This window comes from Arachis ipaensis, chromosome B05 (assembly GCF_000816755.2).
Source record: "Arachis ipaensis cultivar K30076 chromosome B05, Araip1.1, whole genome shotgun sequence".
NCBI lineage: Eukaryota > Viridiplantae > Streptophyta > Magnoliopsida > Fabales > Fabaceae > Arachis > Arachis ipaensis.
Window position 1 is genome coordinate 79,858,672 of NC_029789.2, and position 15,165 is coordinate 79,873,836.

Below are 15,165 nucleotides of genomic sequence, written 5' to 3' on the forward strand. Positions count from 1 at the left end.
AATAGATGTGGTGGACCTCCTTGTGGTTGTCAACCACAACCACCATATGCATATGAACCCTCTCCTCAAGATTGTTATCAACCTTACTCACAAGCCCCATACCACCATTCACCTCCATGTGATCCTAACACATACCTTAATTTGAGGTAATATGATTAATTCTCTTTACTCATAAAAATGAAAGTATTAAACTGCAAATCTCAATTCTTTAAATCAAATCATATAAAATCCTTATTATTTTACAACTACTAACTTTATAATTTTAAATATAGAAAATAACTCAAATTAAAAAAATTAGATAAGAATCTTAATTTATTTCAAATTCAATTAATCAAAACTTGCTTTAATTATTTTCAATAAAATACTTTCTGAAATTAAAATTGTAGATAAAAACATGATTTGAAATTAGCTCATAATAAGACTTTTCTAAAATTCTGGGTCTTACATTTAATGCACCTTATAAAAATTTTTGTCCTCGAAAATTAATACAAGATGAAAGAGGTTTTATATCACTTCACTTCTTAACACATTTAAGGAAAAACAAGAAGGCCTCAGCATACATGGATATATATACAGTTTTAAATACTAGGATTTTCTGATGGTATAAAGATATAAAGGTAGAAGTGTGATTGCAAGCAGAAGTTACAAGGCAGGCTTAATGCAAAAGGTGACATAGTTTAAACATGTGATGGTAAAGCAAGGCGGCAAAAGGCTATAAAATAGGATTGGGTTAATACGACATCCCTAACATCAGTACACTAATCTCGTACCAACTTCAAAGCTTCGATTTCCAAACTTTAACCAGTAGCGTTTCCCAACAGCCACGATATACGTTACCTATTACTTGTATATTGGTGCGCGTGTACGCAAACCCCACATTTTTTCTTACAGCAGCAGTACCAGCAAGTGCACTGAGTCATCCAAGAAATACCTGAGTGAGTCAGGGTCGATCCCATGAGGATTGTAGCTTGAAGGAAGCTATGGTTGTCTTGCAGGTCTTAGTCAGGCGAAATCAGAAGGAATTGGATTATATTATATAAACCTTGAGTGATAATATGTCATAAATGCTTGGAAGGGGTAACACCAATTGGATTAGCTATTAGGAATTATATGCTAGGAATAGAGTTGAGAGTCGGAGTTGCTTTGTCTTTATGAATTAACTCTGGTACTACTGTCTTCTTTGCTTGTGAATGATCTTCTTCTATGGCAGGCTGTAAGTGATCAAAGCCATTGCACGTGGTCATCGATTTCCTCTGCTACAGAATGAATGCCAGGGCCCGTGGTCATTCAATCCAATGGAGGGTGAAGCACATAGCAGTCCATTCTCTTAGCGATCCAACTCAAAACGCCACAGACAAAGTCGAATCTTCCGGATCAGAGAACGCCGCTTCTTTGGATCCTAGCCTATACTACGGAGACCCTAATCTCCCCAGAAATCGGCTGAACTGGTGTCTTGAGAAGTCCCAAACGAAGTCGTGGATTAACCGTCTGAGAGATGTATAAACATAGTTGTTGGCTCGTGCTTTTCCTTTTGAGTATTCACACGAACCCAAGTAGATGCGGGTGTTTATCAGGCACATTCGTCTTAATGTGATGAACAAAGCTAACTGGTTATATCATTCTATTCACCACGAGGAAGATAGGATATACATCTTAGAGATAGATCAAACACGGATCAAAGAAGAAACAATAGTACTTTTATTAATTCATAGGACTCAGCAGGGCTCCTCCCCTCAACCTAGGAGGTTTAGAAACTCATACTGAGGTGTAAAACAATGATAAACGTGTATGATTAGAAAAAAGTGATGAAAGTTGTTCGAATGACATGAATAAAATCCTTTAAATACTAAGCTAATGACTAGTATGGGTACAACAGTCTTTTTAGTGCTAAAATCCACTTCTGCGGTCCACTTGGTGAGTTTTTGGGCTGGGTTTGATGAGATCCACGTGCTATGAGGTCTCTTGGATGTGGAATGCCAGCTAGGGAGTCATCTCTGGGCATTTGGACATTAGGCTTTGCTTCCTTGGGGGCTGGACACCAGAAAAGGGCAGGGAGCTGGCGTTGGAAGCCAGTTTTGGGCCTTCTAATCCGAAACAACATATAAACTATTATACATTCCTGGAAAGCTCTGGAAGTCAGCTTTCCATAGCCATTGAGAAAGCTCCATTTGGATTTCTGTAGCTCCAAAAAATCTCTTCCGAGTGCAAGGAGGTCAGATTTGGACAGCATCTGTAGTGCTTTCTCTGTCTCTAAATCAGACTTCTGCTCCATCTCCTCAAATTCAGCCAGAAAATACCTGAAAAAGGTACAAAAACACAAAAACTCAAAGTGGAATCCAAAATTGTGAATTTAACATTAAAAACTATAAAAACATAACAAAAACAAAGTAAAACCTGTTAAAAACTATATGAAAACTATGCCAAAAAGTGTATAAAATATCCGCTCATCACAACACCAAACTTAAACTGTTGCTTGTCCCCAAGCAACTAAAAATAAAATAGGATGAAAAGAAGATTTGGATACAATAAATTCCTGAGTTTCCAATGAAGCTCAGTCAATTAGATGAGCGGGACTTAGTAACTTTTTGCTTCTGAATAGTCTTGGCATCTCACTATCCATTGAAAATCAGAACGGCTGGCATCTTTAGGAACTTAGAATTCAAATAATATTATTAATTCTCCTAGTTTAGCTCTTTTTGATTCTTGAACACAGCTTTCAGAGTCTTGGCTGTGACCCTAAACACTCTTTTTTCCAAGATTACCACCGAATACATTCATGCCACATGCACTTTAACTGGGTGAACCTTTTCAAATTGTGACTCAACTTTACTAGAGTCCCCAGAGAGAGGTGTCCATTTTTTAATGTCTTTAGCTGGACTTCACTGTACTTAACTTAGTAGCAGTGTTGAGCCTCCTGGCTCTATATCTCCTTCAAGGTAATACTTAACCCTTTGTCCATTGACAGTGAACCTGGTTTCTTTACCTTGAAGTTCTATGTGTCCGTAAGGTGATACCTTGGTAATAACAAACGGTCCTATCCAACGGGATTTAAGTTTCCCAGAGAATAGTTTGAGTCTTGAATTGAAGAGCATGACTTTCTATCCTGGTTCAAAGACTCTGGAAGCTAGCTTTCTGTCATGCCACCTCTTTGCTTTTTCCTTATAGATTTTTGCATTTTCAAATGCTTCTAAGCGAAATTCATCCAACTTATTTAGTTGGAGCAGTCATTTCTCCCTAACTGCTTTAGCATTAACGTTGAGGAACCCAGTAGCCCAATAGGCTTTGTGTTCTAGTTCCACTGGCAAATGACAGGACTTCTCATATACTAACTGATATGGTGAAGTTCCAATGGAGGTTTTGAAAGCTATTTTGTATGCCCACAAAGCATCATCAAGCTTTCTAGCCCAATCCTTTCTAGAGACACTTACTGTCTTCTCTAGGATTCACTTTAGTTCTCTATTTGAGACTTCAGCTTACCCATTAGTTTGGGGATGATATGGTGTTGCTACTTTATGGCGAACTCCGTATCGGCTTAAAACAAAATCCAGCTGTCTGTTGCAGAAATAAGTTCTTCCATCACTGATTAGTGTCCTGGGGACACTAAACCTGCTGAAAATATTCTTTTGGAGGAACTTAATTACTACTTTAGTGTCATTAGTGGGTGTTGCTATTACTTCTACCCATTTAGACACATAATCTACTGCCACAAGGATGTAGATGTTTGAGTATGAAGGCGGGAAGGCTCCCATAAAATCTATGCCCCATACATCAAACAACTCAATCTCTAGGATTCCTTGCTGAGGCATGCTGTGACCATGTGGAAGATTGCCAGTCCTCTGGCAACTATCACAGTTACGGAAGAACTCTCTAGAATCCTTAAAGAGAGTAGGCTAGTAAAAGCCACTTTGGAGTACCTTAGTCGCTGTCCGCTCACCTATAAAATGTCCTCCATAGTAAGAGCTATGGCAATACCATAGAATTCTCTGTGCCTCTTCTTCAGACACACAGTGTCGGATTATTCCATCCGAGCATCTTGATGCGTGAGCATCTTTCCTATCTTTTTCTAGTGAATTTACATTTAAATTGTTGAGTTTAATCAATAATTAATTATCTTTTAGTCACTATGGATACTACTTTGAGTCTTGTGCAATTCTATTTATTTTAGGTAGCATTCAGCTAGATTTGATGGAGTTTCTGCAGAAGAAGAGATGAAGGCGAATGATGTTGTCAACCCTGACCTCTCGCACTCAAACCTGAATAACTCGAGCTAAAGAAATCCAATGGACGTGATTTCAGTGGCGTTGGAAAGCTAACTTTTAGATCTTTCCAACGATATATAATAGTCCATACTTCATCTCCAAACTCGCTGCCAAGACTGCACCTAACTTGAGATTTCTCAAGTTAGGCGCAAGACACAACAACAATACGCGAGATTGGTCCCGCCCACTTCAAGTTAGGCGCACTAAAGCCCAAGTTAGGTGCACTAAAGCCCAAGTTAGGCGCAGCTTCACTCAACTAAACTCTAATTCATGCTGCCAAGCCCAAGTTAGGTGTGGATCCTAGTGAAGCCAAGTGGTCCCCATCCATCAATTGAAGATTTGCTGATTGCTATAATTAATTCTAATTTAAATTCAGATTTTAAAAATAGGAAAATATATTATTTTAGTTTTAAAGATAGATTTTAAATTAATTAGGATTAGATATAAATAGAGGGATACCACCTCAACATTATTCAATCCCAGACTACCAAAATACATTTTATTAGAATCCTTATTTTCTACTCTGAACCATGAGCAACTAATCCTCCATTGTTAAGGTTAGGAGCTCTGTCTATTTCTATGGATTAATTTTATTGCTTTTTCTATTTTAATTTATGCATGGATTTATAATTTAAGAATTGTTCTCGCTCTTCATCTTATGAATTTGGATGGAACAGAAGTATGACACTTTTTCTAGATGCGTTCTTGTAAAAGTTGGAAAAGCTCTTTACTTGAACAACAGCTTGAAAACATATTCTCCTAAATTTTAATTATCTGGATTTAACGGGATACGTGACATATAATCCTTTTATTTTTGGGTAATTAGAGTTTTTGTGGCATATAAACTGGAATTTGATCATCACCTTCTAATTGGAATTAATTGACTAAGGAATTAGTAGCTAATGAATTTTAGAGGAGACTAGGAAGGTCTAAGGAATTAGGGTCTAGTCACATATAGTTTGTCATAAATTAAATCCTACATAATTAAAATAGTTAGTAAGAAAAGTTAATCCGGAAAAATAGATAATTCTGAAACCTTAACTGTCTTCTCAATATTTTACTCCCAACTTATTCAACTGCCTGTCTTCAAACTCTTCTTTATTGTTTAATTCTTTTGAACTCTCAATTACTCTTTTCTGTTTGTCTAACTAAGCCTATCAAATACTATTGTTGCTTAATCCATTAATCCTCGTGGGATCGACCCTTACTCACGTAAGGTATTACTTGGTACGACCCGGTGCACTTGCCGGTAAGTTAGTGGGTTACAAATACCGCACCAAGTTTTTGGCGCCGTTGCCGTGGATTGACTGTGATTAACAACTATCAGTTGTTTGATTGCTTAGATTAGATAATTTTTCTTTTAATTAGTTTTATTTTAATATTATTAATTTCTATTTTCATTTTTTTCTTTGTTTTTTTTCCTTGCTTTTCGTTTTGGTTTCCCTGTCCCACTGTTGATTTCACTTCCTTTTATTTTTTTTCTTTTCAAAACTTTAGGTCGTTTTATTTTTTTTATTTTTCCTTTTTATTTTTATTTTCTTTTATTTTCGTTTTGTTTCTGTTCATTATAAAAATAAAAAAATTCCTATATTTTATTAGTTTTATTTTATTTCTGTCTTTAATTTCCAAAAAAATAAAAAAAAAAACTTTCAATTAAACCATTATTTTTTTCTTTCTCAATTTCTGAAATTAAGTTTGGTGTCCCCGTAGTTGTTTTATTCTTACTAGTTATTTTATCTATTGAGTTTAAATTTTCTTTCTGTTCTTTCTTCTTTGCTTTCCTGTTTACCACATGGTGTGTTTAATTCTGTTTGGTGTTTTGTGCTAAGGAAAAATAATGGAGAGAGATCATATGGGTTACTACTCACACCCGAGTAGTGATTCATATCATTATGAATGGGGGAACTACCCAAAGTTTGGTTAGCAAGGTCAAAACCAAAGACACTTCAGTGCTCCATGTTCCAACTATCAAGAGCCACCACCTCTCTATTCATATCAAGAACCACCATCTCCATATTCATACCAAGAACCACCACCTCTCTATCCATATCAAGAACCATCATCTTTCTACCCATATCAAGAGCCACTATCTCCCTATCCATACCAAGAACCATCACCTTTTTGCTCTTATCAAGAACCATCATCTTTTTGCTCTTATCAAGAACCATCACCTCCTTCTTATCCATATCAAGAGCCGCCATCTCCTTATTCATTTCAAATACCATCAGATCTTGAGCTTCTCATGAAAGAATGCATACATAATATAAAGACAAGTGTCAAAAATGTAGAGAAACATGTGCAGTCGATTATCAAGTCACAGGAAGAGGAGCAAGCAAATTCTTTTCTAAGAGATATAATGCAAGATCCTATGGAAGAAAGTGAGGAAATCAATCAAAGGAGTTTATACTCCAGTGAATTAGAGAACTTTCCACCCTCACACATGGAAGAAGAGGAAGATGCAAAAACAAAGGAGGTTGATGTTGAGCAAGTCCTAAGCAAACATTTCTAGGATGGAATCCAAACTCTCTGTGTGTCAAATCAAAAGTCTTTCACGCCTCACCATCCCTTGGATGCACCATTTTGTCATTTTTTCCCTTCGCTGTTGCATGCCATAACATATGCTCTGCAGTTTTACGACACATGAACGATCTTTGCAACCTTGGTTTCAACGGAAAGTATCTCAAAACCTTGGCAGCTTGCTTTTTCTTCTTCTTCTTCTTAGAATTCCACCTAGAAGCACCACAATGACTGCATGTTTGTTGGATGTTGTTTGGGTCTTCATCCTCGAACAACATACAATCATTAGGGTAAGCATCTATCTTAACATAGTCAAGACTTAGTTTTCGAATTAGTTTCTTTGCTTGATCAAAAGTCGTAGGCAAATTCACACAACTAAAAGCATCCCTCACCAACTCAAGTATCATGGTAATGGCCTTGTCACTTAGTCCACACAAGACTTTAATATGATACAATTTGACTATGAATTCTAGCTTTGTGAAGTCGCTTCCTTCCTATAGCTTTTGATTGCCTTCCTTGAGAAACTCATCAAAGTCTCTACGATTTTCTCTTGGCTCATCGTTTACAAAATCTTCCGTGCCTGAATCCTCACCGCTCTCCTGATCCATATGTATCCCGAAAGCATCATTTACTATGTTATCTAGGGGATGTTGAGTTGCCAATGTCTCGCACATGACATGTGCACTTGTTGAGAATTTGGTTACTTCTTTCTCGCCATGAAAGTTCCATACAACATAATTCTTAGGGAATGGTTTGTAAAGTAAATGATCTCTAACATCCTTTCGAGCATGCCATTTGCGAAACCCACAACTTGGACATGGACATATTATCTTACTATTCTCAATTGCTCCATGTTGAAATGCAAAATCCAAGAAGTTTTCTAGACCGACTATGTATTCATCTGAGTTTCGTGGCTTAGCAATCCAAGATTTATCCATTGTTTCTAGTTAAACTTCAAGTAGAAAAAAATAATTACTAGACGTGTACTACTAAAATATATATATAGGACTTCTAACATAATAAACTACAAATCTATAATAGGCTTCTAACATATTTAAAACAAAATAAGATATAATTATTATCTTACCTCAACAAGTGCTTGTTGAAAAGCAATAGCAAGAAACTAGTGAGAGAAAAATTAGTACCCACTTTAATCCCAGAAACAGAAGAAACCTAAGCAAATGCATAATAAAACCAGAAATAAAATCAGTACCTAGTTCAATATTGAATTTTCCAAGCTAGAGTAACAACTAGTCCTCAAACTCAAGAATAAAAGCATCAGTTATTAAGTACAACATAACTGTGATAGATAAATAAGCATAGATATAGAACAAGAATAATGAATTAAGGGGAAAATATATATGAGGGTGAACTCACTTTAGCTATATAGATAGAGTTGGGAGATATAAATAAAGTTGATTCTGATTGTTATAAATAAAGTTGAGGTAATTTAAAATGATAGATAAAATTAGTAGAAACACAACTTAACGCTTTAACCACATCTAACTAGAGGAACATAGCTCATATGTAAGAGATAATGAACATCTAGTTATGAGTTACATCTAGTCTCCATTGATTCTCACTCATTTCTTAACCTGTTACAAAAAATTATTATTAAGTTACAAGTTTTTTATGAATGAAGTTACAAAATTGACAAAAATGTCACAAATTCTCTCTTACAAATTCTTATTCTCAAATCTCAAATGCTAATCCTCTAATACCAACGTATTTGTTGTGAATAAAAGTGCATAAGGTCACAACAGATTTGTTAATAGAATTAATTTGAAATTTTATTTACATAAGGCATACACTAGTGTGGTCTACTGGCAACCCAGCCTGAAGAATGGAACCAAAAAACCCACTTGCATTCAAAGCCAAACAAATAATTAAAACTAATATTAAAACTGATATCATAATTCTTATCTTACCTCAACAAACTTTGTTCAAAAGCAATAGCAAGAAACTGGTGAAGTATAAAACTCTGCATCTGTTATTATTATCAGTGGCTGTCTTCTCATATGAGATCTGTTCTAATAAATAAATACTATTAATTAATAACATCATCAGCACTAATAATTAATGAAATTAAAACCATGTAAGAAGGAAACAAACAAAAAAGTAATAAGAAGAAATAAAATGATTATTTTTATCTTCACATGATTTCTTCTGCCGAAAGAATTTTGTTTGGAGTCCCTCAACAATTCCTTCAAAAAATAGTTACAATTATATCAAATAACCTAAGAACAGCAGAGCAACCAGAATAAAAGCATAATCCTAAGCACTAAATCTAAATCAGTAATGCCAAAATGGTTTCCTCTTAATCATAACACAACTCAACTTTTACCACTTGTTGGACCAAATAATTAACAAAATAAAATCCCAAATCCTTTGTCCCATGTTGAGAGAAGAATAATAATATAGAGCTTCTAAAGAAAATAAAATTAAGTAACATTCAAACCATATGGAATAAGTTAATATACTCCATATTGTAATATTCAAACCATCATTCATTCTTTGACTTACATCCAATTTTAAATATATAAACAACACGTCTCGTAAACACAGTCAAAATGGTATTAGTCCAAACCATGAGTTACCACACATATGTCCAATAACTAAAGAAAAAGGGACAACATATAATTATTATATAATAAGATTTAACTAAGAAATTATCTTATAACAGTGTATAATATAGCTTATGAAAACAAGTAGCAACTTTAAAAAAATTGCCCTGTGAACACATTGGGATGGGGATGGGACCCGTAGAAGCAAAAAAGCGCACATGCTAATATCCCAAGATCCTCAGGAAAATGTTGGTAAAGAGCAAGGCAAGATGATAAGGTAAAGGAACCTTAGAGATGGCGACTCCTTTGGCATCTTTTAGTGTCCCTGACACACATCATGAGATTGATTGAGAAACAGTTAAATGCATGTTGTTCTGACATCTATGGACATGCTTCATGTATTTTCATAAGAGAAATCATCTCAAGGGTAATATAAATAAAACCAATCATTCAATTCAAAACCTTCACTAGAGTAGTTGTAAGTTGAAGCTTTAAATTAAACAAGTGTTTATGCTCTAAATTTGTAAACATTAGGTGTAGAAGTAACTAACATAACCTCCAAAATCGGCTGAGTTAATAAGATAATTGCATTGAGACTTTGGTAAAGAAAACAAAATTAAGTAACATTCAACAAAATAACAATGATCTTCCTTGTAGAAAAAAAAACCTCATGAAAAAGAATCAAATAATCGAGAAGTGATTGAAATTGAAGAAACAAATGTGGCTGGCATTCTTTCCAATTCCTGTTTGTTCGAGCAATGCAATCCTGAAATATAATAAACAACACAATCCTAAAATATATTCCATTAGAAAATAAACACTACAAGAAAACACGTCTATTGCCACGCTTTTAAAGCGTGGCGAAAAGCTGAAAAAGCGTGGCGATAGCTTTTCGCCACGCTTTTTGAGCTACCGCCACGCTTTTTTCAGCCTATTGCCACGTTTTTTTACAAACGGCCACTTGTAAAAACGTGGCTGTAGGTGGGAAATATGGCCACGCTTTTAAAGCGTGATCATATGTGGAAGGTAGGGCCACGCTTTTAAAGCGTGGCAATAGAGTAGATATGGCCACGCTTTTACATGCGTGACAGTAGACGAGATATTGCCACGCTTTTAAAGTGTGGCGATAGCAAAAGATAAGACCACACTTTAAAAGCGTGGCGATAGCCTTATCAAGTTGTAAAAAAAACCACGCTTTAAAAGCGTGGCGATAGCCTTATCAAGTTGGAAAAAAAATCCTTTTTTTGATTTTTACCTTCATTGTTGCAAAATATAAATTTTCAATCCTTTTTTATTACCAAACCAATAAATGAAGTATGCAATTTTTATTACAAGATAAATCAAACAATAACTAGTAACATATAGCTACAGAAATGACATTAGCTGCCTTCACATCCAGTAATACATTAGCTGCCTTCACATCCCGATGAATAATCTTAGGATTGCATTGCTCATGAAGATATTCTAGGCCTCGGGCTGCTCCCAGAGCCACTTTTTTTCTCGTAGGCCAATCCAAAACAGCCTCCCCAGGTTTGAGTTCTTCATAAGAAAATGACCTAAGTTTTAGAAGCCAGCATAAACAACAATATACAGTTCTATGTTATCAATATAAATTTAAATCTGGCAGAGCAGGATACAGAATTTTTTATGCTATCTAGTGGATATTCGAAATTGGGTAAGCTTACATTATGATAGTTCTAATGATTATATAGATCAGCTTCATCTTTCTCTTTCGTGTTTTATTTCCCTAAGACTCTGTTATGATGATGATAATTATACCCTAGAATGTTAAATAGCTATAGGAATGAAACAAAATAAAGAAGCAAAATGGAGGCAACTCTTGTAAAAATATTACTCTCGCAAAGCCAATTTTATTTATAACTAGCAGGACTACTCATGTACCATATAAGTTGATGGTTAAATACCTCAAAGATGATAGGCAACCTCGAAAAGTTTCATGAGCTTGCGAATATATTCTGCCTCCTCTGTAAAGCAAAATTAGATAATAAAACTGATTAGTATAGAACAACTGAGTTTTTTTCCCTAATAATAACATAATATATTTATTTTCTAAATTTCCCAATTTCTCTATACAATATCAACTAAACCCTTAATTTTATACATTTAAAATTTTATTAGCTAATTATTTATTAAAAAAAACAATTTTGTAACAGATCTCGCTTAATTTTAATCTAGAATAATCCTAATAAGGAGCCAATTTTATATATAGTAGTTCAATACAGTCAAGGTTTGCACTTTTTATTAATTTTGACTTTTTGAGTAAGGAGAAGAAATAAATAAATTACTCTATTTCATTTAATAGTTAAAACACGTAAACCATGTAAGTTCTTCGTCTTGTCCTGTACATGTCTACATTTTTGACAAAACTATAATAATAATAATAATAATAATAATAATAATGCTTTTATGGGATCTAAAAATTTCTTCTCACCTATCTGTAGATTGCAGAGAGTGATTTGCTTCCTGAGTTTGCTAAGGATGATGTTGATCTTTTGACCATAGTGGGACAGTTCCTGCTTATACTCTCTGAAACCAACCAAATATATATAAGCACATTATTCTACGTATTAATTAAGCAGCAAAGTTCACTATAACATTTTAACAGCATCTCCACCGAGACTTTCATAATCGGTTAACCTTTTAACAGCAATTTTTGTGCCATCGGGTAGAACACCTTTATAAACCTTCTGAAAGCCTCCCTGTCCTAAAACATTTCTCTCACTAAAGTTGTCTGTAGCTATTTGCAGTTCTCTCCAAGCAAATCTTTTCAGCTTACCAAATCGAAAAACAGATAAAGAATTAAATTTTAGTTACTATATGGCAATACCAATAAGTTCAGCATAAACATCAAATAGTGGAAAAGGTAAAGCTCAATTGTTGTCACCAACTTGCACGCCTATTTGGCAATCCGAGAACTGATTGACTTGTATATTGTGCACAATTAAGTACTAATTATTATAAGGCTTGAAAGATCCACTGCATTTTTGAAACAAGAAAACAGAATATTGATTACATATTTATAGAAGCAAATCACCTGAAGTAACTCCTTTTCTCGAGAAGCTTTCCATTGTCGAAATTGTTCTGCCTTTTGCTTCATTTTATGCTGCAATTGGACCTACAGTTTTCATAAATCCAATATCAGATACAAAGTAAAAATTTCAATAATTAAGTAGCTCAAAAATTAAACGCAGGTGCCTTTTGATCCTTGATGTACTATATTTCAGCTTGGAATTTTTTTGCAGTTTCTTCGCTCTTCTCCTTTTGCTTTAGTAGCTGCACCTGGTTTTCTTGTTTCTTTTTGAGGTCTAAAATATGATGTTCAAGATTTTAATATATAAATAACTCGAACACTATTTGACATTGGAAAAGGACAATTACCATGAAAATAATATCGAGATATTACCTGTGCTTCCAGTGCTTTCAATTTTTGGCCATGAACATCTTGAGATTTCTGTAAACAATATTTTGATTCCTTGTTTTCATTCTTATGTTTTTGTTTTCATAATTGTGAAAAGAAAAACATAAACATAAGAAAAATACTGTTTACTGTCTTCATTTCTTATTTTCACGACTTCCTTTTTACAAAATTTTGAAAACAAGTTACACAAAAAAATGTAGACAAAAATTAAACCAAACCAGAAAAAACTTTTCGTTTGTGTGCTATCTAAAAAGTATTTAAACCTAACTATGTCCAAACCTGCACTTTTCTTTTTTCCTCCTCAAGCTCCATAATTTTCTTCCCAAAGAGCTCTTTGAGTGCTTCAGTATCAATTCCAATGCGCTTCATCTTAGACTGCAAGGAAGTAAAAATGTACAGCAATTAAAACACCATAAAATGGAACACTTACTGATTTACTGTTTGAGGCCCCAAGATATTAGCATAAGGACAAATTAAGAAAAACAATTAGCACAGTCCAATATCACTTGTTTTTTGTTTTTAGCCTTCCAATATTAATGTTATGGAAACTGATGCTGCAAAAATCCTTTATTTTAAAGTCAATATACTATAGTGTATATAGTAGGAGCAGAAAAGACAAGCTTTATTTAAAAATTTAAAAGAAAAAAAAAAGGTAATGACCAAAGAAAAAGCTTTAATTTTGAACTCTGGAGTTCAGGTTTAAGAATGGCCAATACCATATGGTGTACGAGCTTCTCGTATATTCATTGTTCTTTAGTTACTAGATTTATTTCTAATCTATTATACATAAAGAGAATATTTAGTACACTCGGAGGAAGGCCCACTTCTTTGCATATGTCAGCCAACTCCAAACATGTCCTGAAATAAAGCAAAGCATAGCCTATAGTTCAGCAAAATTAACCAAGACTCAAAAAGAAGTAAAGATTTTGCAAGAGCTGCTGAGAAACATACACAGATGCCAATTCGGAAGGCTTCAATATTGCAACACAACCAGCTACCAGAGCAGGGGCAACCTTCCATGTACCCATTAACAGAGGATAGTTCCTAAAAGATGATATCTAGTTAGCCATCAAGATCAATTTTGCTAACAGAGAAAGGTAACTAGTTTAGGGATTGTAAAAAAATATAACAGCTAAAATATCAAAATTCAAAAGCTAAAATCACACAAAACAACATTCAAAATTAGGTATCCATTATCAATTAACCAAGAAGGAACTTGCGTGTTGAGCATGCGATTGATAGAGAGAACAAATCAGGGATTGAGATTCAATGGATCAAGACAGAGAGAAAGTGAACAATTATTGCAAAAACGAAACGAGAAGCAACCATTTGAAAGCGATTTAGAGGAAAATGAAAATCGAAAGGGAAAGCCCTAAAAGTAAAAACAACGGAAAAAATCGAGAAAATAAAAAAAAATAGAAGCGTTGGAAGAAGAGATCAGACCTTTGGAATCGGAGGGCTTGGAGGAGAAGAGATCATCGAGGAGATTGACCTTGCCGTCACCCATGTTTGGTGGAGCTCGAAATTTAATTTGTGGAATTCGAAGGTGAACAGAGAGATCCAGAAAGAACGGACGAAGAACGAGAAAGAGAGGAAGAGTATGAAGACGAAGATGAAGATTAAGAAGATGAAGAAGATTGTGACACGATTAGGGTATGGAAGTGGTTTGGAAGGCGAAGGGCGAAGGGAATGGGAGGAGCTCTTCCAGGGGTAGCCAGGGTGAGAGCTCGATTAGGGTATCTAGGGTGAAAGAGCATCGCCAATGGGTTGGGGACCGGGTTGGGGGCCGGGTCATTAGGTTTTTTTTGTTTAAAAACCTTTTGGCCACGTTTTGTAAGCGTGGCCGTAATGAAATCCTCTCGTTACGCTTTTAAAACGTCCCAGTTTCTCTCTATGGCCACGCTTTTAAAGCGTGCCAAAAGAATACTAGGATATGGCCACGCTTTGTAAGCGTGGCCATAATGAAACCCTGTCGCCACGCTTTTAAAACGTCTCTCTTTCACTCTATGGCCACGCTTTTGAAGCGTGGTAGAAAAAAATGTGGCCGTTTCTCTAATAAATTGCCACCCTTCCAAATTGTGGCCGTTGACCCTTTTCGCCACGTTTTTGAAGCGTGGCAAGAAAAAACGTGGCCAAATCTCTATTCAATCGCCACCCTCACAAAAGCGTGGCCATTGACCACTTTTGGCCACGCTTTTAAAGCGTGGCAAAAAAAGCGTGGCCATAAGCCATTTTTCTTGTAGTGAAACTAATATAACATAATTCTAATATTTTTTTTATCAATTATCATGTCTTCCCTACCTCGTTTCCAAGATCAACACAAATGAAAAATAATTAAAAAAATATAGAACAAGAGGGAGTATCAGTACGAAAGTTGCATCAGAAC

The 15,165-nt window shown here is 35.0% G+C and overlaps 1 protein-coding gene and 1 long non-coding RNA gene across 5 annotated transcripts; both read right to left on the reverse strand.

The window, feature by feature from the left end:
• Positions 2,257 to 10,496, reverse strand: LOC110272190. The gene is made up of 3 exons (XR_002363127.1): positions 8,705 to 10,496; positions 7,864 to 7,949; positions 2,257 to 2,297 (listed from the first exon to the last, which is right to left on the reverse strand). It is a non-coding gene; the product is annotated as an uncharacterized LOC110272190 (long non-coding RNA).
• LOC107641915 (proline-rich receptor-like protein kinase PERK15) lies at positions 10,614 to 14,558 on the reverse strand. Of its 4 annotated transcripts, none has more exons than XM_021124120.1 (10): positions 14,223 to 14,558; positions 13,731 to 13,823; positions 13,604 to 13,637; positions 13,059 to 13,154; positions 12,765 to 12,812; positions 12,396 to 12,476; positions 11,999 to 12,132; positions 11,793 to 11,887; positions 11,266 to 11,325; positions 10,614 to 10,879 (listed from the first exon to the last, which is right to left on the reverse strand). In XM_021124120.1, the coding sequence occupies exons 2-9, from the start codon at positions 13,805 to 13,807 to the stop codon at positions 11,267 to 11,269; spliced, it is 624 nt and encodes a 207-aa protein (XP_020979779.1). In that variant the 5' UTR covers positions 13,808 to 13,823; positions 14,223 to 14,558; the 3' UTR covers positions 10,614 to 10,879; position 11,266. The 4 variants fall into 4 exon arrangements, with proteins under 4 accessions (XP_020979779.1, XP_020979778.1, XP_020979777.1 ...); XM_021124119.1 differs by having other exon boundaries at positions 10,614 to 10,896; positions 13,586 to 13,637; XM_021124118.1 differs by having other exon boundaries at positions 13,586 to 13,637; positions 14,223 to 14,557.